Source organism: Amphibalanus amphitrite, unplaced genomic scaffold, assembly GCF_019059575.1.
Source record: "Amphibalanus amphitrite isolate SeventyFive unplaced genomic scaffold, NRLGWU_Aamphi_draft 001874F_arrow, whole genome shotgun sequence".
NCBI classification, from domain to species: Eukaryota; Metazoa; Arthropoda; class Thecostraca; order Balanomorpha; family Balanidae; genus Amphibalanus; species Amphibalanus amphitrite.
In genome coordinates this window covers 38,371-61,834 of record NW_024883367.1, presented here as the reverse complement: position 1 = coordinate 61,834, position 23,464 = coordinate 38,371, and the positions used below count along the sequence as shown (strand labels likewise).

General features: G+C 50.5%; 1 protein-coding gene across 1 annotated transcript; it reads right to left on the bottom strand.

Annotated features, from left to right (window-relative positions):
* Positions 1 to 1,576: 1,576 nt before the first annotated feature.
* LOC122375571 (nephrin-like) lies at positions 1,577 to 22,888 on the bottom strand. The gene is made up of 19 exons (XM_043355054.1): positions 22,759 to 22,888; positions 18,993 to 19,172; positions 15,450 to 15,611; positions 15,047 to 15,226; positions 14,500 to 14,790; positions 14,024 to 14,160; positions 12,790 to 12,958; positions 11,856 to 12,146; positions 11,477 to 11,660; positions 11,155 to 11,282; positions 10,547 to 10,810; positions 9,938 to 10,219; positions 9,387 to 9,565; positions 8,989 to 9,216; positions 8,473 to 8,662; positions 7,672 to 7,842; positions 3,960 to 4,078; positions 3,433 to 3,595; positions 1,577 to 3,123 (listed from the first exon to the last, which is right to left on the bottom strand). The coding sequence occupies exons 2-19, from the start codon at positions 19,132 to 19,134 to the stop codon at positions 2,795 to 2,797; spliced, it is 3,609 nt and encodes a 1,202-aa protein (XP_043210989.1). The 5' UTR covers positions 19,135 to 19,172; positions 22,759 to 22,888; the 3' UTR covers positions 1,577 to 2,794.
* Positions 22,889 to 23,464: the final 576 nt, after the last annotated feature.

Below are 23,464 nucleotides of genomic sequence, written 5' to 3'. Positions count from 1 at the left end.
CCTCATTGACATGTTCCCAGCTTCAATCTGTCCCAGTGCAATGTGTGCTCCCTGCCTTCCGGCGTGGTTATGCTCCCCGCCCTCAGCCATGATATGTTTCCTGGTCCCTGCCGTCTGTCCCCGGCGGTGCTCCCCGCCTGGATACGTTCCAGTGATGTGTTATCTGCCTGTAGCCCCCCCCCCCTCCCCAGTGATGTGCTCCCCGCCTTGGCCTGTCCCTGCCGTGATGTGTTCCCTGGTCCATCTGCTGTAAAGATGTGTTCTCCGCCTGGATCCACCCCCAGCGATGTGCTCCCCGCTTCCAGCAGTGATGGGGGCCCGCAACCCCCCATCGATGTGTTCCCCACCGTGCGCCACGTGCCCACTGTCTCGGCGCCAGTGAGCGACGAGCGCGCCTGTATCGACGTCGGTCGGAGCTGTGGTAAACGGATTACCGCCCGGTATACGCGGCCCGGGCGATACATCGATGGGCCGCAATGCCGGCATGGCGCAGAGCACCGTTAGAGGAATTACCGAGCGCCTCTCCGCTCTGCAGCAAACAAATGGAAGACGGAGTGGGGACAGAGCTGGATGGGGACAGAACGGCGCGGATGTTATTTGTTATAATACAGAAGATCCAGGCATTGGCCAAAAATGTCCAAAATCAAATTTAATTATCCCATTTTCATTTCCATCTTCATCACACAAGTGTCATACCTACAGGATCGGCGACGCACGTCGAAATGCGACCCATTTCAGGGCGTCGTTTAATTTAGGGGCCAACTTAATCAAAAATACGACTTCTAACTAGGCACTGCACCTGTTTTTCCGCCCTTCTGTTGACACCCAGCGGTGTTGGTCTCGTTTCTACAACGCGCTGCTGTTCAAACAAGCCTGTTGACAGTTGCTAGTTCCTCCAATTGACAGTTGTCACCAGACGCCGTTCGCACCGTTCCGTGCCCGCTCGCCACTCGTCCAAAACAAGGGCCGCTAACTTCGGAATCGCCTCGCGCGCCGGCGATGGACCGTCTATAATTGAATGAGTCCGCGTCGCGTTCGCACTGGTCCTTCTCGAAGTTCTGGCAGCAGATGAGCAGTGGAGAGGGATTAGGCGATGAAGGAGCAAGCCGTCTTCAGCTTGTTTACGAGAAAATCGGGTAGTAAAAAATCGACGGCAAAATCAGTAGGGCACCTTTCAGGCGACGAGCTTGATTTCGCTACCATTATCTTTGTGTCATGTTTGTGGGACTTCGATCACAAAAAAAATATTTGCCTCTGGTAATTTTGGAACGCTGTCAAGCATGTTGTGGCTTCAAAGTTCAAGATTTTGAACAGGCAATCGCCCTATTACCTATACCTAGCCCGTTATCGGCAGCATCATATTATCTCATACGGTACAATATACGTAATTTTCTACAATCTTCAACAGTCTAGTCCTGATCCAAGTCAAAAAGGTCAGAATTCAACATTTATCGGCAGGATGCTGCTATACTTCACCGCGTTTTGGGTATTCACAAGGAAAGAGCGAATGATTAAGGAAATCCCAGTGCAGTGCACGCAAGAACGCCCCTCCGTAGGTATATTTTATGAGACAGGAAAACATCCGTATCTGTATTTTCTGTACAAACATGTCGCAGTTAAAAAGAGGACCATGCACATTTCTGACAAACGTACCACTAAGTGGAAGTGCAGTGGAGCCCACCGCGCCTTTGATCACACGGTTTACGGAACACAGATCCGTCGTTGAACACACCTCGTCGCATGACTAGAGCAATGATGATGAGACGATGCGAATGCACAAGATATAAGAGGAGCGCAGGCCATGACCGCTGGGTTTAGATGGCCCGTTCCCCCTCGCGTGCACGTGCACAGAAGGAAGGGCGGACATTGGGTATAACAAACCCAAGCGTCCCTCCGAGAAAGGACTGGTTGATGTAGGGGCGAATAATGATGTGCGTTCATTTTACAAACACAAATGCATTTTCTCAGGTATACATACGCATTCACCTCACACTATTCGAAACGTCATGAGCTTCACAGACCCCGCATGCACATTTAAAACCAGATTTGTTAGCATTCGTTACTTCATACAGTTCATGCTCAGAGCACTCGTCATGACATTGCGTTTGATAATCACAAACGAACTCACAGAACAGCGTAACGATATCCCGTTCCGCACTGTTCATTTCAAATGTGTGCATCTGTGCACTGTCCAGTGTCCACTGTTACTTTGCACAACACACTTGTCCTCACATATCGTTAGACGCTTGACATCGATTACCAACGCGGCACGAATTCCCACTTCTGCTGAGAAGATGAGTCCCACCGTAGCCGCATCAGTAAGTTGAAACTGACGCTCGGACGGTCGCCAGCGCAATTCACGGTGCTTTGCCAGTCTGCCACTGCCACTTCGGGCCACTATGGTCACCAAGTGACGGGCGTCTGTGTCACCCCCACCGGTGACAGACGGTCACTGGGTATGATCCGCGATATCACAGCCGAGCCACTCGCTCAGATGGGTGGCGAGACGACGGGAAGGTCGGGATGGGAAGAGCAGCGGTGACAGGTCAAAGGTCAGGGTCTAGGGAAGACTGACATAAAATTCAGTGAACGGGGGTCAGCACGAGCTTTGAAAAGATGGATTATCATGAACAAATGAACGTGGCAGCATCAATGTTAATAAGACAAAACGCAAGATGGAATCAGGATAGGGTGCGCTACGCCAGAGTCCCCGCTGTTCCAGAGGTCCGCCACACAAGGAGTTGTCGTTGCCCCAGGGACGGGTTCACTATACAGTCCCAGTCCCAGGGGTTCGCTACACCAGGTGTCCCCGCTGCTCGAGGGGCGGTGTCTCCGTGATGACTGTCGGCGGCGGGCTGGCCAGCCTGGAGCACTGCCGGCTGAAGCTGGACAGGGGCGCCGCGGCGGTGGCGGCGGCTGCCCTCCGCTGGTGCGGCAGCGTCGAGTAGTGGCGGCCGGGACCGGCCGGCGGCTCCGGCGGAAAGTAGCCTGAGCCGGGCCCGCTCGAGTGCAGCAGGTCCGGTGTGGGTGCGTCTAGAGCCGATGGACGGAAGTGCGGCGCTCTTGGCGGCTGCGTCACGTACGTCGTGTTCAGCTTGCTGCTCATCGGCTCGACACCAGCACCTGGAAACGAGCGGCACGTCCATAAAGTTCTTACTCTCTGAAGTCTAAACCAATTCCGAGCATGATCCAGGAGCTGACAACATGACGCAAAACGAAACAACTGCAGTGGCGCTTCAATTTGATGTGCCAAGCTGTAACATTATTATGTGAAACTGAAAGGCCATCGGCAATCACACAGCTGTCAGATGCATACGCATACCAGTAGCTCTATGCTAACACATTATAAACTACACTACATCAGTAACCCCGATCCCGCCCACACCCCTTTCTCCTCCCCCCCCCCCCCCCCCTCCTTCGCCGACCACTCACCCATTGTGCAGGCGTACGAGTTGCGTCGCAGCGCATCGGCGTACTGCTCGGGCGGCTCATAGTCGGCCCGGTCCGGAGAGCTGGGACGACCGCCGTACTCCACCGGAGGCTCCAGAGGCGAGTCGCTCAGGAACGTGTCGTACCGGCGCCGACTCATGTCATCCTGTGGAAGGGTAAGCCACAGGTCAGAGGCGGATAGTGTCCTTTGGGGCGTATACGCCATTGGGTCGTGATTTTCACACGGTCCCCATATAATATCTATAAAGGGGGGGGGGCGGTCACGTGGCCTTATGTTTGATATCGCGTCGTTCAAGCATCATATTTAGCTACAATCAGGACGTTCATTGTATGCGTATAGAAAGAGTCACAATTTAAAATTAAAAAATAATAAATTAAACACCACGATAAGTCAGGAAAGCCATAAACTTAGAAACCAGGAAGTATCCAGTTCTTCGAAAGTTTCAACGATTGGCCGATACCACATTGAGCGTACGATGGCCGAGATTTATCGCCGTAGGCGGAATTACCTCGAAGTCGGCGACACTGTCTTCCCGGCTGTAGCTGCCGCCACTTTTGACAGAGACCGAGCTGACCGTCTCGTTGCCGTACATGTGGAGTGTCTCCGATTTGGTGCTCGCCTCGCTGGCTGCTGGAGACAACAAATGACCCGCTCAGACAGGGTACACTTCACTCGACGAGATACAATAAAAACCACATAGAGAGCGGCTACGACGTAGGAGACTTGGCAACTAACTCCAGACGTCACAAACATTCTGAAGGGAAGATAGAGTCAAGTTTCCTCACAAAAACTAAGTTGGACAATGTGTAAACAGAAGCAACTTAACCCTCGCCCTGGCAGGGGGGGGGGTCGATGCGACCCCCCCTCCTAAGGTTTTTAGGTTTTTCGAAGATAGCGTAAAAACGGCGGCGCGCAGCGCCGCCAAATTTGGCACAGCCTATGGGGCAACCTTTTTACATATGACCTGAAAATTTCAGGTCCGGGTGACCTTCGGTCAGGTCACCAGGTCAGAAAAACCGGTACAAGGTCATGGTCAAATTTCAATTTTCTTTTTGCACCTGTCCAGCTCACAGTTTTGCACTGATTTCCTTCAAACTTTCAGGATGTGCTACGTTCACCGAGTTGTATAACATATAGTTCGGGTTTTTTGAGGTCACTGACCTGAGGTCAGTTAGAGGTCATTACATCGTAATGTTAAGCCTATGGGAAAATACTAAATTCGGAAAATACTGGAGATATCCGCTTCGTTCTATCACTTTTGTGCTTTGAAACCACAGTACTTAACAGCAGGTCACTTGGTGCTTCTTTGTTTGGTGTACTTATCCATGGGTCAGGTCAAATGAGGTCAACTGAGGTCAAATGACGTTTTTGCCAATAACTTGGCACATAATGACGCTAGAGCTTAAAAAATGGTATCATTGTGTTCCTGGTGATCAGCCGAATCGAATGATATGCGATATGATGCAATTTGGTTAACTTTAACTTAATTTATTAATTTAACACGCGCAGTGGAAGGGTTGCGAGTACTACGCCCAGTGGAAGGGGGGGGGGCGGATGTCGCCCCCCCTAAGATCTCAGCTCCCACTGGAGCTAGAAAGACGAAATTTGGAGGGTAGGTGGGGGCCATGGGGAACTCTGTTGTGTGTGAATTTCATGACCCTAGGTCATTATCTTCAAGGTCAAATGAGGTCAAATGTGGTCAAATCTGCCATATTAGCGACTTTTTTGCGTTTACACGCCGATAACTCAAAAAGTTACCGGCCGATTTTTTTTTTTAAATCTTTCACTATACGAAAGAACCAACATTTGTGAGTATGTATGGTGAATTTCTAGATAATCCAACAATAAATATGGCAGTTAGAAGCCTGCTAAGGATAAGATGTCGCCGGCTGAAGCGGCATCGGCCGACGCGGGAAACGCGGCAATCACAATTTTGTGTTTACACACTCATAACTCAAGTTGTTACCGGCCGATTTTCAAAATTCTTTGACCATATGATTGCCCGTACATTTCTCAGTCTTCTCACCGAATTTGACGCGAATCTAATATAATCAGCGGTAAGGAGCGCGATGTAAAGACGGAACCGTCCCGCCCCGGCACAGTCTACAATTCAGGCGGCGCGTAACGGCTAGCGCCGGCCGCCGCGCCGCCGCGCCGCCGCGGCGGCAGGATGTTTGACTTTACACCGCTATTACCAGAAAAGTTGTGAACCGATTTTCTTACTTCTTGCACGAGAAGATCCGCAATTCAATTCTGGACAGGTAGCCGAAATTTCACATTGATATTATGCTTGCGGCGCGAGTTATTAGCGAAAAACAGGAGGGGTGGGCGAAATCCGCCCCCCCTTCCACTGCGCGTGTTAAGTTTACTTAAAATTTAAGAAAAACTTTAAGTACACTTCAGCAAGCTGAAAAGTATATCATTCGACGCGCCTTGACGTGCTGAGCTCACTGGTGCTTTTCTTTTTGCTCTATCTTAATTAGATCAAAAGTTATAAGCGAAAAACTTTTGACCTGTTTTTAGCGAAATTTTTACATTTATACCCCCCAAAACCCCCCTAAATATTGACCTAGAGCAACCAAATTTGCACAGGGGCGAGAACTCCAGGGGGCCCACCTACCTACCAAATTTGGTGTTTCTAGGTGCCATAGGAGCCAATCGCGAGGGGGGTCGCATCGACCCCCCCCCCCTGCCAGGCCGTGTTATGAAAAATGCCCTGCCAGGGCGAGGGTTAATAAGAGCTTTAACCCGCGCCGTGCTGGGGGGGGGGGCGTTTTTACGCCCCCCCCCCCTCAGGTTTTTCGCGAATATCTCAAAAACGGCGGCGCGCAGCGCCGCCGTTTTTGGTACACGTGTTCCTACATCATTTCCGCACATGTTGTGAAAATTTCAGACCTAGGCCGTTCAAGGTCAGGTCACCAGGTCACGTCAAGTGACCTTACCTCAGAAAAAGTTCAAAGGCTCGCTATAGCTACACCGACTGAACGATCACTTTGAAACTTTCAGCGATTGATATGAGTAACAGTATGTATAAAATGTATATCTCGGATTTTTGATATCTGTGACCTAAGGTCAGGTCAATTTTGCGACCTCTCCATTATAAGTCAATGGGAGAAAATTGAAATGCGCCTCTTTTGGACGAATATCGTTCAAAACGCTCTCAAACATCGGTTCATAGGTAAACATGACACACTGAATAGGAAAAATGCACCTGTGACCCCTCTGTGTGCCCCTGAGGTCATCTCAGGTCATGAACGGTCGCCAGCAGTTTTTTTGGCTATAACTTTTGATAGAGACGTGCTAGAGCGGTGAAAACACGTCAGATGTGTTCAGCTCGACGATACGGATCGACTGATATGCAACATGACCCTTTTCGGTCAGGTCATGACCTTGACCTGAGGTCAAATTTTCAAAATGACCTTTCAAGGTCAACAAATAGTTCATTCGACGCGTCTCGACGAGAGGAACACGATGCTGGCAAAAGTAATGTCATGGCGCTTATGAGTCAAAAGTTATTGACGAAAAAACGTTTTTCGTAAAAACGGCTATTTTTGGAGTTTTTGCCCTCTAGAGGCTAAACCGTTGACCTGAGGTCAAATCTGAGAACATTACTCAGAAAGGTCTGTAAAAGGGCTATCGAATGCGCTTTTCCGCGGCGCTGTAGCTCTATCGGTTCCCGAGATAGCCGTTGGCAGTTTCCAAAATGTTGAAATAGTCAACATTTTACCTTTGGTGACCTCTGGTGACCTGACCTTTGACCTGACCCAAAAAATGACCGAAGTGTTTTCGTCCTTATTTTTGACGCTCTTTCGATTGCCGCTTACCGCGTGTCGCTACGTGGCCCAGGAGCCGAGTTAGACGGGGGGGCGTGAAAACGCCCCCCCAGCACTCGGCGGAAAGTTCAGGCCACCAGCACGGCGCGGGTTAACATCAACAAATAACAACGCAAATGGGCAGACATGGTCGCTATCAGACAAAAACAAACTCACATGCAGACTCCAACATCTTTGGTTGCCTCGCCCTGCGCATGCGTCGTCGAATAAAGAAGACGACGAGCGTGACGTTGATGACGAGTAGCAGCGCTCCGACAGAGGAGACGGCGATGATGACGATCCAGGGCAGACGGGCCTCGTCAAACATGGCTGGCTGGGCCCCATCGGCGTCGCCTGCGACCGGTCACCGGGTCACACACACAGACACACAGACATGCGGCCACTCACCGGCCTTCTGCTTCTTGAGGTGCCGGCGCCGGCGGTAGCAGCCGATGAAGATGACATTTAGGATGAGCAGGAGGGCGCCGACGGCGGTGACGGAGATGACGGCCACGCGCGGGAAGGCGGCCGGTCCGCCCGGCTCGTCGCGGTCAGTGACGTAGCTGACGGGCGGCGGACCTGCTGGCCCCGCGGAAAACAGCCAACACCACAGATGTTAGAAGAGCAGCAGCATATTTACAGCTAGAGACCAATAAGCTCAAGAAAAGTTCGAAAAGAGGCAAGGAGCAGCCGTCACCATGGAAAAGAAGACCCGTTTACAACAAAGCATAAAGAACAAAGTCAGACACCAGAGCGCGTCCCGTGTTAGCGTCCCGTGTTAGACAGCACTTTATATGTATATCGGCCCCATGAGTGAACCAATATCTGTGAAAAGTAGGATACGACTGACGAAGCATCATACATGAGTTGGTCCGCAAAATTCCAATTCAGGGTGAAGACCACATTACGTGCAGCGTGGGTGTTATGCTGAAGGAAGGCTGTGGGTACTTATTGATTAGAGGCGCTTTTCAACCTCTCGGTGTTTGCTCAGGAAATAGTTGAACACGGCGAATGATTCAGTTTGAACAAATACATAACATGACTGCGTCCTACATAATTCAAGAGCAAACAAACAATTTTGACCGAGGCAAATGGAAAAGTTTGTACATCAACAACTTCTGTTTGCCAGACGTTGTATTCGGTTTGAAACCCATTCAGCGTTTATGTCAATCAATAGCTAATGCCGAGCTAAACATTCCAGTTACTCACTCGCTGTTTTCTTTGCCGTAACCTCCTGTGAGTAAGCGCTGCTGCCGAGAGTGTTGTAGGCCATAACGGAGAAGGTGTACCGCGTGCTGGCTCGGAGGCCGGTGACGGTAAACTGGGTACCGGAGGACGACGGCACTGGGTCGTAGTGGTACTCGGTACCCGGGGACTGCCGGTACCGCAGTTTGTACCTCTGCAACAGACACAACCGTGTTTCGTTCAGACATGGAACGCTGTCTGTAACCCCCGTCAGTAAACATACAGCTAAAACAGGCGCAGGAGACGTCTTTGGGTGGCAAGTGCGCATTTTTCGAGGGCGCCTTTGCTTGTCAAGTGCGCATAGTTTCGATGAAGTTATCATGACGATGCAGTTATTCGATGCAGTTATTCGATGAAGTTATTTCTATCAAACTATCACTGAATGGTCTTCTCTACTGAACCTGAAATATGTTATCGGTTGCAAAGGTGCAAATATTCATTGTCGGCTCCAAATGCTACAACAAAATGTGTGATGCTTACCTGCTCCTGTCCGCCGTCGAAGCCGGCTTCCCAGGCCACGGTGGCCGAGTCGTGGGACACGTTGACCACCTTCAGACCCAGCGGAGGGTCCGGTGCACTGGGACGGCCCAGCTCTATCTGCTGACGCTGAGAGCCCAGCTCGTTGAGGGCGACACACTCGTATGTGGCGTAGTCCGAGGGCTGCACGTCCTTGATACGGAGCACCGACTGCCACGTTACCAAGTCAATCTAGAAAGCAAAGGATTTTATTGTGAAAGCTGCACTTCCTATAGGAACGGATTAAAAATATGGTTGCGTTATGAACATTTATCGGTCCTGCATTTTGGAAGCGACATGTCTGGAACAACACTTCAGCATCGATTCACAGTCAAGCTCAAGCTGTTCCTTGTGTACCGTACCTGAGTGTCCTTCTGCTGGTACTTTTTGCCCGTCTCTGCCGTCAGGATAGCTGTTCCGTTGGTGCTCCATTCGAAAGTAACATTGGGCACACCTCGTGCGCGACACGGGACCTGTGCCGTGTCCCCCAGCTGAGCAGCCGCCCGACCGACCCGCCCGGCTCCTTCCAGCTCCACGGCGTCTGTAAAGAGTCGACAGTCGACACGACACACCGTCAGCTCGCCACCGAACGGTCAGGCAATCAAATCTGCCACTGAATAGTCCGAACGGACAAATCTGGCCTGCCACCGGCCAGTCTGATCCGTCACTGAACCGAGCCTTTAACGTCAAACGGATCAGACGGCGGGACTTCAAAGACCTTCTGAACCATACATCAATCACGAACTCTACATCAATTAGCTTGGCGACACAATAAACAAGCTTTTAGCGGAGACCATATAAGCTTTTGAGATTAGAATGCAAAGGAAACTGCACTAGTTGTATAGCTATTCAACATCACCCTATCCCATCATCCCCAGTGGGGGAGACCTCGCAACCCATGCAGCCCACTTACGTCTGACCAGGAGTGCCGTCCTCGCCTCCGTCTGTCCCAGTTCGTTGGCAGCACGACACTCGAACCGCCCGCTGTCCTCCTTGGTGACGTTGTACAGGGTGAGGTAGGAGGTGCCGTTGCGGCTGTGGATGTTGACCCGAGGCGAGCTGAAGTCGAATCCCTCCCGGTGCCAGGTGATGAGGTCTGGCGGGCTGGGGTTGGCACTGGCGGAGCAGGATAACACGCCGTCCACTCCGGGTGACACCACGGCGCTCTCCGAGACAGCGATCAGCTCCGGCTTGTCTGGGGACGAGAGTGTCGAGGGGTCAGTCAGCGCTTCAGAGAACGGATATACGAGCTACCGGTTCACTGAGTGCGGATAATGCCTAAGAAAGCCGGCATATGCTGAGCCATATGGGAAAAGGCTGAGTGAAGCCATTACAGGAAATGGTAAAGTTCACATTACGTTTTGCTTTACAGAAAATGTATTTTCGACCCAGTTAAAAATAATCGACGGCCGACAACGAGCTATGCCTAGCACCCAAACGATCTTATTTCAAATGACATAATGTCCCCGTCCTTATCACATGACCTCCAGACCGCCATCGCGCAGGCAGCGGCGGCACTCACACTGCACGTTGATGCTGACGCTGACGCTCGAGTTGCCCTCGCTGTTGATGGCCTCTAGGTAGTACAGCCCCGCGTCCTCCCGCGCCACGCGCACCACGTTCAGCACGGGTCCGTGGCCCATCACCCTAGTGCCATCTATGGTCGACACGCGGTACCAGTGGTACGAGATGTCACCGGGGTTGCCTCGGGCCGTAATGTTGATCCGCCGTGACTCCCCTTCCTCGATATCCTCGGTGTAAATCCGCTTCGGGAATGTGGGCGGATCTGCAATGATATTATGCAGTCATCATTATCTGTTTATTGATTTATCGCTAGCATGTCTTATCGTGTTATTGAAAATGGGAAACATGCGCGATGAGCATTCGTTAGGGAGCACAATCAGTGTTTATATTCCAAGGCAATATGAAATAAGTCAAGAGGAAGAACAGCAAATCAGAAGGAAAACAACAGTCACAAACATATTTACCCCTCAAAGAGGAGCGAGAACTTTCAAAATTTATCTTTTATTTAAAAAAAAATGGCTATAATAGTCATCGAGTGATGACGGAAAACGCTAACTTTGGCCGATATTTCGAACTAATCGACCATTGCGAGGTGCGCGGACTCACAGTGAACGTTGAGTGTGACCTGGTCCCGCACGTCGCCAGCCACGTCCCGGGTCTCTGAGCGACACTGGTAGACGGTTCCGTCGTCAGAGGTGGTCAGATTCCTCCGGAGCTGCACTCGGCTCGACGTCCTGTCGGCGGAAGATAGGCAGGCATGGCGGGATCAGACACAGAACAAGAACGTACTCTTCCCAAGAAAAAAGAATAAGTTCAGACGCAATGGTAAGTACCACCATGTAATAATGCATTTCGACTGTAACGGAATATAAACGCAATACAACAGTTTCAGCCCGAGTTGTCAACATTAAAGAGGTGACATCCTCACCCGCCCATGCTGCCGGCTTTGAAGGTCTCCAGTGCGGTGACCCCGTCGGTGACCTGGACGTTGTCTCGCCACCAGGTCAGCTCAGCCGCCGGGTACGACGGTCTCGATTCGCAGGTCAGCAGAGCCTGACTACCCGCCCGCAACACGTCCGGACGCACCTCCAGCTTCAGGCTCGACGGAGGGACTGGGAAAGGGAAAACAGATTAATTAACTTCAGAATCAAATAAATGTTGCCTAAACTGACGATGAAATTGGTAACGTATCACCAGGGTATTTGTCAACGACACTTCATACATGCGCACGATTTATTACCATAATTACACACGCAAACCGTTTCAAAATTCACCAAGGCTGATAGTTTTCCATTGGCAGTACTCACAAAAGACACTCAAGGTGACGCTGGCTGACTGCACGCCCGTTATGGCCGAGTTGGTGCTGTGGCAGGTGTAAGCGCGTCCGTTGTCGGCGTGGTCCACCTGGAACGTGACCACGCTCCTGGCCACGCTGTCGCGCACCTCTGTGCTCGAGGCCAGCTCCGTGTCGCCCCGGTACCAGGTGAGCGTGGCCGGCGGGTTGCCGCCCTGCGAGACGCACGAGAGAGACACCCGCTCTCCGGCCCGCAGGTGGGAGCCCGACTCGTAGCCCAGGATCGTCGGCGGCTCCGGAGGATCTGAAGCAAATATATGAAATCCATTGTGATAGCTTGTTGTGCTGCTTCGGGAGCTTAGCAGACGATTAAACACGGAACTTAATTACTAAATCAGTAGCTCAAATGTGTCAGTGAATGCACTGCTGTTCAACACCGTCAATAGCAGAACAGCACCGAGCATCACTGAGCATCTCCACTCCCTTTAGCAAATCAACACCTTCTCAGATATTCATACGCAGCTTCCATATACATTAGATGGCGACATTAACGCAGCCCTTCGCGGAAATTACAATCATTAACGTGGTAAGCTGCGGAACAGGCTGGCCGCAGCGACCGACGGCACAATTCGGGCGGCATGCCAGGGTGGGCGGGCCAGGGAGTGGGGCCAGGGCCGAGGAAGGCCGCACGTAGGAACGGATAAGATGGAATGGAGCACTGGACAGTGGACAGTCAGGCAGGCCAGGACGGCAGGCAAGTGAGGTGGACCGGGGATGGAGGAACAGTAAGTCGGGAAAATAGTGCGGACCAAATGGGAACGACAGTCGGGAAAATAAAGAGGGCCATAGGGGCGAACTAAAATTGTAGATCAGACCAAGGGACCAATGAGGCGGCTGGGGAGAAAGGTCACTGAAGCATGCCAGCGAGGTAGTTACTCCCAACTTACGCAGCACGGTGACTTTCTGAGCGCCCTGTTTGGTGACGCCCAGTCGAGGGTTCAGAGCATGGCACGAGACGAGCATGTCCTCCTGTAGGCCGGGCGGCACCATGGTGGACATGTTGGAGCGGGTGACCCAGCCGCTGCCGGCCGGACTCGGCGCGTGAGACTGACTCATCTGAGGACAGGCACAAACAGAAATACGGTCACAATGCGGAAACGCCAGTGGTACATTCCTTGTTCTTAGGGAAAATATGGTAAAGCGTGGCTAAGTAAGCTGATCTAATTCTAATGATGTTACAGGCACGTAAAAGTCACACATCTCCAATATGTCCCGGTCATAACTTAGCTAAAGATGCACGCCTTACGGCATATCCGTCTCAGGTGTCGGTCTGCCCCTCCATCCCGGAGTGACACGGACCGGTTTCTGCAGCCACATCGCCGCTTCTCGGGACGCCAGATCAGAGCAGTATTTGGGTAAGCGCAGCCGAGGGAGGCACAACCCGACTACCGCCGACCGTCCGGTGCCCAATAAATAATGTGGAATCTCAGCGGAGTGGTAAGTCGTGTTATACGGCTCGATTTAGGCATTATGCATGACTGCCGTGTAGTGATACCACGGCTAGGGGTCGATTACACACCAGTGCCGTGAGTCGGATGGCCCGAGCCGCAGTATTTATATGACAAGTAGAGAGAGGAGATGTTCTGTTATGCTTAGATTTGGATAAGGACAGTCTTTTTAACTGAAGCCAAGGGATATTAAATGAGTATTTTCTAAGATGAGAAGTTCGCTGATTATGCAATCTCGAGTTGACAGGGAAATTTAGAGCCAAGCCATGTCAAACATTTATCAAGTCTACGTAATCGGATGCGACCTGACCCACTTACCGACTTCACATGGCCAGGCAGAAACGCGGTTTTTGTTACTGATCTCATACCTAGTGTGCTTTCAACGCTAGCATACAAAAGCATGCACTTCATCCTGCATGCATCGCGGGATGAGCTGCACTACTGACTGTGGGCCATGTCATTTATCAGGGATAAATAGAGATTTGAGAGCGTCCACCGCCAAGGCGTCCCAAACTCCATACCTGACTCTACGCCGCGTTAGTCAGCTCAGGAGACATTCTTATCACAGACCTTAGGTATAATGGATATGGACTATGGACAAGGTTGTCGTTCATTCAACAAGTATATGCAAGCGAGTTATGGCTGCCGGTGATTGCATCATGTAAGAACTTACGTTCATCATGGTTCTGCCGTTGATGACCCAGGTGATGTTGGCGGGCGGGTTACTGCTGGATGTGATACAGGACATGTGCACTGTATCTCCACCTCTGGCTTCCTGTGTTCCCGACACTGTGACTCTCTCTGGACCGACTGAAATGAACGAGGAACAGACGGTCAGTCAACGCGCACAATATGTACAAACAGAACACCCACAGCCAGTGTGCGTTTGCATCTTTCAAAAGAGAAGGAACGTTTGAAATACCCCGGGCTCATCCAATGCAAGTTGTCCTCTATCCCTAACAAGAATAAGCCTCAAAATGCAGCTATGATATCGGTTCCAGATGTCAAATTGCATGCAAGTAAAAATGCAACGCATAAGCACATCTCGTTCCTTCGTGTGATCATACAACCGCATAGTTTTCGCACAATTCAACAGACACCACTGCTATAACGATAAGACGTATCACAAGCCGACATTGTCTCACTTACACTGCACGTTGAGCTGGGCGTGGGTGACCATCGGCGCCGGGTGCATCTTGGAGGAGGCCTCGCAGCGGAACTCTGCGCCGTGATCGTCGCGTTCGACGGTGAGCACCAGCTGGGCCATGGCGCGGCCGGCCTGCGCCCGGTACTGATAGGTCACTGGCTGGCCGTTACGGAACCACACGAGGTCAGCCGGAGGGTTACCTCCCACCGAGACGCACGTCAGGGTCTTCTGCTCACCGACCGAGACCCACTCGCCCTCAGTATGGTCGGTGATGGTAGGCGCTCCCGGGGCATCTGAAAACGGCAGGCCGCCGACGTAGAGCATGTGATACGGCGATGGTGGTAGCCGGACATGACAACGGGAATACACGAAGTCAAGAACCAAACGTGACAGATCGGTCTAAGTGAGGCTGCGTTGAAGAGAGTCGCAGTCTCGACAGTGGCGAATGCGATAGACGGAGCACGAAGCAACTGATTGACTGAAATCAAGGAGAATGTTGCACCCAGACCAGTTTAGCAAACATGTATGTTTTCAATGTCAAATACGTACATAGGACGGATAAGATTATTGTCGAGTTGAAGTACTGTTGATCTTCCGGCGCTATGGCCGGGTGCTGGGCCACACAGGAGATACCGGCTCCGTCGTCGGCTGCCGTGGGTCGCAGGGTCACCACAGAGGTCGTATCGTTACGGCCCGGGTGGCCCCAGCCAGAAAACGAGTCCCTTCGCGCTGGAAATGAAAGAAGGCAGGGTTACGTCACATTCACTTCACGCTTTCCTAATATTACTTTTTTATTGCACCTGAATGTAGGTACACAACCAATAAAGTCATGCCCATGAGCATTGAGTTATCTGCCCTATCTTGTGCAAAACTGATCAAGGCTTCGTTACCCGGCAGCTTATAAGCTAAGTGGGACTTGGAGGATGACAAAGAACTGCTCGTCACTGCTCACCTGGCTGGATGGGGATGCCGTCTCTCTCCCAGCGCACCTGGGCAGCCGGCCGAGCACCGATGACGTCACAGGTCAAGGTCACCTCACCGCCGACCCGGGTCTCGTACTGACCCGGCCTCGGCGACCGAGCAGAAGAGCTGACCCGTACCGCCCTCGGCTTCACTGGAATACGAGCACCAGAGGCATGCGTCAGTAATTCAATTTTGTGATCAGGCAGCAATACCTATAGATGGGCCTCATTATGAAAGGACTGTTATTTTAAATTTAGTTAAATGCAGTACTTTAGTAGAAATATGCTTAGCTACACTGAAAACTTTTTTACCATTTCCTGAAGGGTAAACCCGCCATAGCATGGTAGCTTGACACACAGACGTTTTTTACCACCTTCCAGATGGTAAATTTTACTCTTTCATGAAGAGTAAACTCGCCAGGGAGGGGTAACATGACACACAGACGTTTTTTACCTTCTTCTGAATGGTTAACTCTTTTGATTGACTCTTGTCTAGAGTGTAACATTTTTTGGGTTACACTCTTTGAAAGGGTAAATCTTTAACGGAACCCTTTTTTAGGGAGTAACGCATCATCTACTCTGTGCTTTACCCTCCTACAGAGAGTATATTCTTATGTCCTACCCTTTGTCACATGGTAATGTTTACTCTTTCCTTTAGTGTAAACCCCCCAGAGGATGGTAACAGACCCACAGACGCTTCCTTCAGAAGCTTCACGAAGCTTCTGTTAACCGGAGCTCACCAACTAAAAAAAAATGTTTCAAGAGCAACAATGTAGGTGTATTTGGCTTCCGTACAAACAATACGAGGGGCACACCAACCATGAACATTGTGAGACTCTTCACTTATTCATACAAATTTATACAAAGCGTTCAGCAATGCACAAGCGGTAAATAAACACCACGATACAACTTGAATGCAATTTGAATATGAATACAAGACATTCAGCGCCCTCATATTGGATTAGGCAGAGCGCACAATATTTGAAGTGAGCGACGGCGTTCCTGGGTGGTCGCCCGTCTGCGTGAGATAATGAGACTGGATCACTACAGTGCAAGGCTTTTTCAAAGTCACCAACAAAATGCATAAACTTGTAGCATCACAACAAAATTAATGTACGTACTCACAACACTAGGCCACGTGGCCGTGCACGGGGTCCTGTTAACCAGATCAAATTAGCACCACTCAACGGCACGCAATGCTCTAGCACATCGGTACTTACAATAAAATGTCCACAGAGGCTCTATAGGCGATGCACAACACACAAGCACAATCACCAACGGCCACGCCGCGCGGCACCGACACTGCTCACATCCGCTCTCGGAGACCAACGGCCGAAACGGCCGAAAACTGACAGATGCGCGCGGCCTTCAAACCGCAAACGGCCGATCTCGTTTCTGATTGGCTGATTGTTTCCATTTCAAATATCATCTTCACGAGGGTAAACAAGATCCACGCATGAAACGACTATCTGTACCCGAGTCATGATACCCAGGAGGAAAGAGTTTTCGTGATGTTCTGGATCGCGAGAGTAATATTGATATTTACATGGTAATGATACTCTTCGCTGGCGAATAAGCTCATATTAACCACGTACCGTTACTATGCACATAATGGTAGCAGCGAGTTACCCTTTCAATATACTATTATCTTGCGGGTTTGATGAAAATGAACTCTCCAGGAGGTAGTAAAAAAGTTTTGAGTGTATTGAGCAAAAGGTTGATGCATGCCGTGCATGGTGTACAATTTTTCAAAACGAATATGTCCAGAATAGCATCAACCCAATGCGTCTTTAGTATCCAAGAAGAAAGCATAAAAGATTAAGCTAGGACATTACAATGCAACACAAGTAAAAGTTGCGACATATCAGGTGATCATGGTCACTGAACAGTGGACATCCACACCTGAGCACCTCGAATTCTATCGATGCATGGAAATAAGCAAACATTCACGTTGGAATAAATGATGCAAGTACATCTTGATTTCAGAGACGTCCGTCTCCCATGGGCCTTGCTAACCTGAAAACCCTTTTACCAATTTGTTCGTCGCGCCGAAAGGTTCACCGTCGTGATCTAATTTCATGGCCTTGTAACAGGCGTTTGAGAAATGATGCAGCTCGGTTTACCTGCAGCGATCTATCTGAGTTTAGCCTACCTCTGCCCTGTGTGCAGCTGTGTCCAATGCCACGGTACGTGCCGGAGCAAACGTGGCACGTGTCTGACTGATACCTATACGTGGCACGTAGTCTGACGCAGATGGGACTAAAGCTTACTTGATTTACATTGTCAGAAAACTGGCAAATGCGGCTGAATGTATAGATACTAGATCAGTGATACTAGATACTAGATCACTATCTCACCCTGGTTGGTGAGATAGTGATAACGAACACCAACCAGGGAAAATTAACTAACTTCTCGAATATTTGCTATGCGTTTCACAATGCTTCAAAATGCTGACAAGTTTGGCTATCTCTAGCATGACCAACTGATTCTAGGATTATCATTTGTGGGAATATTATGGCCTATACCTACTTAGCTGTACGCTGCTGGTAAAACGTACTCAGATCTACCAGCTGCAGCGTTCCTGGTAAAGTCCGATGCACGACAAGTTATGCGTCCGACAAACTTGGGGCGAACTTGAAAGCACTTAGACCCTCGTAATTTGTGACGAGAGATTAGGTGTCAGGTAGGCGGCACGTCAAAGATTAAAGTTCTCGGAACATCGAACGGTACGGCCCTGACGTTGGGTAAATCTGCATCATCCCGTTCCCGAGTATACTGCAATGCCATCATATGCTGCCCCTACCCCAGTTGTTTTTATCGTTGATACCGTTTTCGTTACATTACTGAAGACGGTTCCGCTAGTTTTGTTGAACGCTAATAATGGTTTTGGCGACTTTGAAAATACAATATTGTATCGAAAGAAGAAACGCAATGAACTGCTTTCTTTTCCCGTTAGCTCATCAATCGTGTTGAACCATCCAACAGTCACCAAATCACCATAAAAGACCCCAACTCCGAGTATCAGTCCGACTATTTTCGAGAGCCAGCGTCCAAGCACAACATGCAGCCCAGCTGAAGGGTACAAATGGCCAACGGGCGAATAATTGGCGAATCCAATTCCCACTGGACACATGTCAGCCTTTATGTAAGCGGCTGCTGATGGCTTCATGGAAGATTCACGATGTGATCTATCAGACTCCGGTGTCGTCCACTATTCGGGTGGCTCGTTCCGCATTCGGTGATATATTTTCCTGATGCATAAATAGAAACGTCCGGCCCGGCGCGCTGCTCTTACCAGATATAACTGACGGCGAGTGATGGCGGCGCGGAGGTGGTCGAGCGAGGAAGGGGAGAGCGGCAGAGGGCTGACGGGAGAGGTGGAGCTGCGGCGAAGGAAGGAGCCTCGGATGAAACACAACTCATAAAATCAATAAAAAATCATAGAGCATGACGGTACGATGAATAAAACATGGATGGCGCGACTACTTTCTGAGAAGGAACCCAATATGGCGAGAGTAAATGGACAATCTTACCTAGAACGGTGAGTATGGCGTCAGCTCGGATGGCGTCCTGACCCCGATTCGGCGACACCTGACACTGGAACCGACCGTCGTCCTCCAGGGTCACGTTGGTGACCTCCAGGTCATGCACTCCTGACCCCGGGTCACCCAGCATTCGGTACCGATCGTAACCGGGAAGTGACCGAGAGTAACCTGTAAAAAGCATTGAAAGGGATAAGTTCCAGTCGAGTTTTCGTTGCTACATTATAGCTAGAGCTGTTGTTTTCGTCTCACAGTAAGCACACTTCCAACCAAATGCAGTTGGGAAGTCATTGAAACTTGAATGACTTCAGTCGCTTCTGGGAAACACCAAAGACAAACTAAATAGGTAAAAATCAACAGTCACAGAAATAGAAGTTGCTTGTGTCACGTCTTGCACGATCTTCCAACAGGATTGTGTTGTCACTATTCTTTAGTGACTTGGCCTACACTTCCTTGATAAGGAAAGCATGGTCCAAGAGCTTGTATGGAAGTTGAGATTGTGTTATATTGGGCCTTGGTGCCCTAGCTGAGTGGATGCCTCGTTTATGGACCTAGAGTCTGCCAATAAAGGGATCTCTCTCTCTCTCTCTCTCTCTCTCTCTCTCTCTCTCTCTCTCTCTCTCTCTCTCTCTCTCTCTCTCTCTCTCTCTCTCTCTCTCTCTCTCTCTCTCTCTCTCTCTCTCTCTCTCTCTCTCTCTCTCTCTCTCTCTCTCTCTCTCTCTCTCTCGCTCTCTCTCTCTCTCTCGCTCTCGCTCTCTCTCTCTCTCTCTCTCTCTCTCTCTCTCTCTCTCTCTCTCTCTCTCTCTCTCTCTCTCTCTCTCTCTCTCTCTCTCTCTCTCTCTCTCTCTCTAAACTAAACTAAAGCTAATCCCTCAGATATGACATTATTTAGCACCGCGACGGACAATAACACCCAGAAACAGGCACGGTGGGGAATGAACTCACTGATCCTATCATGCTTTTCAATATTGGACGAATGCAGCCCCGGCACTATTGGCGATTTCCCTCATTGCATCACATTCGGTCAGATTTACGGCGGTATGCAGCGCTCGTTGCATCCTGCCACCGTAACTGATGACAGTCGGGTGGCACGATCGTGGCGCGCTGCGTTCGCGTCCTTCCCAAAACAGAGTCCTCAGCTCACCCAAACACAGCGGCCTCGAGAGAGTCGCCGCCGTGAATGCTAAAAAATCGTGCCTCCTGGAGAGGTTTCAGCGGCCATAATTTAGCCTATATGGGCCCATGTATCACTGATAGGCTGATGGCCGGCTGCCACCGGCAGCGGCGGGCCCGTATCGCCGTCGGGGCCGCACTCCAAACGACGCGCATCGATCGGACGGGCACACAGGACCGCAACCTGGCCCGAGGACCCCGGCCCGCCTCCGCCGCAAGAGCCGACGTCATACGTCTACACAATGTGCAGAAGGAGCAGATATGTTGGAGGTGGCCGTGGCATTCGGATTACTGCCAAGATACCGCAGACGGCAAGTACGGGAACAGATACGACGGCACAGCCCGGTCCAGTTATATCGAGCTGAGATAGGTAATTAACTGCACAGAAGCTTGGCCACAATAATGAGACCACAGTTAACCCTCGCCGGACCTACTGGTTTTCTACATACGCGCCGGCCGAGGGGGGGGGGCGGGTACGACCCCCCTCGCCGTTTCGCCCCTGGTGGAGCTAGCGCGTCGCGGAAAAAACGAGCGTGTGCGCCGTTACGAGACGCAGAGATTGGTACCCGATTTTAAGGTCCTAGGTCAACCGGTGACCTCTGAGGTCAGGTCAAGTGCCCAAGGGTACGGTTCAGTTTTAGGTGAATAACTTCGCAAAAAACGGCCGCAGAGCCGCGATTTTGGCAGCATCGTGCTCGCCTCGCTCAGGCGCGTCGAATGATATACTTTTTGTTCGGGTCAGGTCAACTTGGGGTGTTGACCTCAGGTCAAGGTCAGGTCAGCACCCCCAGGTCACGAAGTTGGTCGAAAGAGGTCATGTCGCATATCATTCGATTCGGCAGGTCTTCCTGAGTCCATTGGTGGCTTCCCCGACTCGCTAGCTCAATTTGATCAAGAGTTATTGACGAAAAACTAATGTGACCTTGATGACGTCATAAATGACGTCACGCAAGGTCAACATTGCAAAAGTGACGCATCTAACCTTGCAAGGAGTGCATCAAATCACGATTCTGTGTGCTCGAGATAGTTGGAGATCGTTCCCGGCGCCAGAATAGCAGTTTGAATTTTTCCCCATTGACTTATAATGGTGAGGTCACGAAAATGACCTGACCTCATATGACCTTTAGGACAAATCCGAGATATACAAGTCGTGAGACTCATAATGGATACTAGATCCTGCAAGTTTCATTTCCCTGTCACATCTCCTCTGGCAGTGAGGGCGTTGCGAAGTTGCGACATCTGAAGACCGTGCAGAGGTTCACTTATGACGTCATAGGTCAGTGACATGACCTGACCCAAAAATGCGGTTGGTGTCAAAAGATCCGGCTTGAATCAAAGGTCAGGTATGCCAAGTTTCAGCTCTCTATCGCCAGCGTGTTCGGAGCTATCGCGAAAAAAACCTATGGGGGGCGGTACCCGCCCCCTCCCCCCCTCGGCCGGCGAGGGTTAAGTTGAAAGTATTAATTTGGTTCAAAATAATGATGTAGATAACCTAGTTATTTAAAGCTAAATATCTTATGACGAGAGCGGTTGGCATTTTTGGTATGCAGTGTTATTCATTGAAAACCGATCGGAGCGTTTGAGTCTTTAATTTAGTCAGGGCTGCGGAGTCGGAGTCGGAGTCGGAGTCGGAGTCGGTCGGAGTCGACAGTTGTGACCGGAGTCGGAGTCGGAGTCGATTTTAGAAACTCGAGCCGGAGTCGGAGTCGGAGTCACCGAAAATCTGTCGACTCCGCAGCCCTGCTAGGTCTGCGGAGTCGGAGTCGGAGTCGGAGCTGGTTTTTGAAAGCCGAAGTCGGAGTCGGAGTCGGAGTCGCCGAAAATCCATCGACTCCGCAGCCCTGAGTGGTCGCCGCTTACTAATCATGCGGCATACACGCCGCACATAATCGCCAATGCCGCAACGCAGCTTAAGGCGTGAGCAGTGAGACGTTCAGCGATAAGAAGAAATGCGTCGCGCATGCGAGGGACTGGCGCATCACAGCCTAAGGAAACATCAGAATGTCACACCTCAACCAGCAGCTCTCCATTTCAATATCTAAAAATTGACATAGAGGCCATTGCTAGCAAGGACCGGTTTCCGTGCATTGTCATAATTCGCTTTCTGCAGCTGAGCTTCTTCCTGCAGAAACAAATACCGGAAGCTGCGTGGCGGCTAGACTGCGTCGCCTGAACCACGACCTTTGACTCGTGGGAGCTCGTCACTCGTCACAACTTTTGGAGAGGGCGGATCTGGCCGTCGCTCCAGAGCGGTGCGTCGTCTCCGACGCTCTCCGCCGCCGACACCGCCGGAAGGAAGGGTGAACAAGGAAGCGTGGGGCGTGGGCTGTCCCCGGAAGGGTGCGCTGTCTCGGCTCACCGACCCCGCCACGTGGGCTACCACAGGGGCTGTCGCAGCTCTGGGAAGTCATATATGACTATAGTCATATATGACGTCGCATTATATCAACTATAGTTGATATAACGCGACGAGGCACATCGTCGACCTTCGCAGCCCTAAAATACCAACAGGCAGCTACATCTATTCGTCTTTGCAGCTTGCAGGCATGAACGTGGGTATAATGCAGATAGATACTGGCCTTACCGAGAGCGAATCCATCCTTGGCCCACTGGAGCTGCCCGACTTGGTGTTGCACTTCACACCGTAAGATGGCGCTGTCTCCTTCCACCACGCTCACGTTGGACGGACGGACACGGAACCGCTGCTGCTGACAACAAACTGCAAACACAGAGAGAAAGAAAATTGACGAATAAACCCACAAATATAATGGCAACAAGTAAAGCAGGGCACACCACAAAGTCAATAGGTGATTTTAAGATTTCGGCAGCCTATCATATAGATCCACCTTAGTTGGCACAGCAGTTCGGTTCGGTTTGACTGCGTCTCACTGTTTAGATGCGTCGATTCAGAGCGCCGACAAGCGTTGCGAAGCAATATTTCAGAAATAAAAAAGAAGGTATATATAATAGCAACGACATCATAAGCGTGCAATACGAACATCAAATGGTGAAATGCAAGATTTGCTGACTCCACAAAAGCTAATAGTTAGGCCATACAAAACTGCACTTAAGTGCAAATTTTATAACAGTGTTTGAATGGTCCGAACTAAGGAAAATCGACTGGGAAAAAACAGTGGCTAAGGAAAACAACTTGAAGAGAACAAGCGATAGACGTGGTTTGTCCATCAGATTTCAACTATTGCAGCCCGCAGCTTGAAGCTTCCCAATTAAGAGTTTTCGACAAATATTGCATCATATCGTCATCGCACGCTACTGATAAATTGAAACTC

Coding starts and splice junctions, on each gene's coding strand:
- LOC122375571 (XM_043355054.1), bottom strand. CDS start 19,134: ATGCTGGGTGACCCGGGGTCAGGAGTGCATGACCTGGAGGTCACCAAC. Junction 9,217..9,386: donor ACCAGCAGAAGGACACTCAG/GTACGGTACACA, acceptor TTTGCTTTCTAG/ATTGACTTGGTAACGTGGCA. Junction 8,663..8,988: donor TCGACGGCGGACAGGAGCAG/GTAAGCATCACA, acceptor TGTCTGTTGCAG/AGGTACAAACTGCGGTACCG.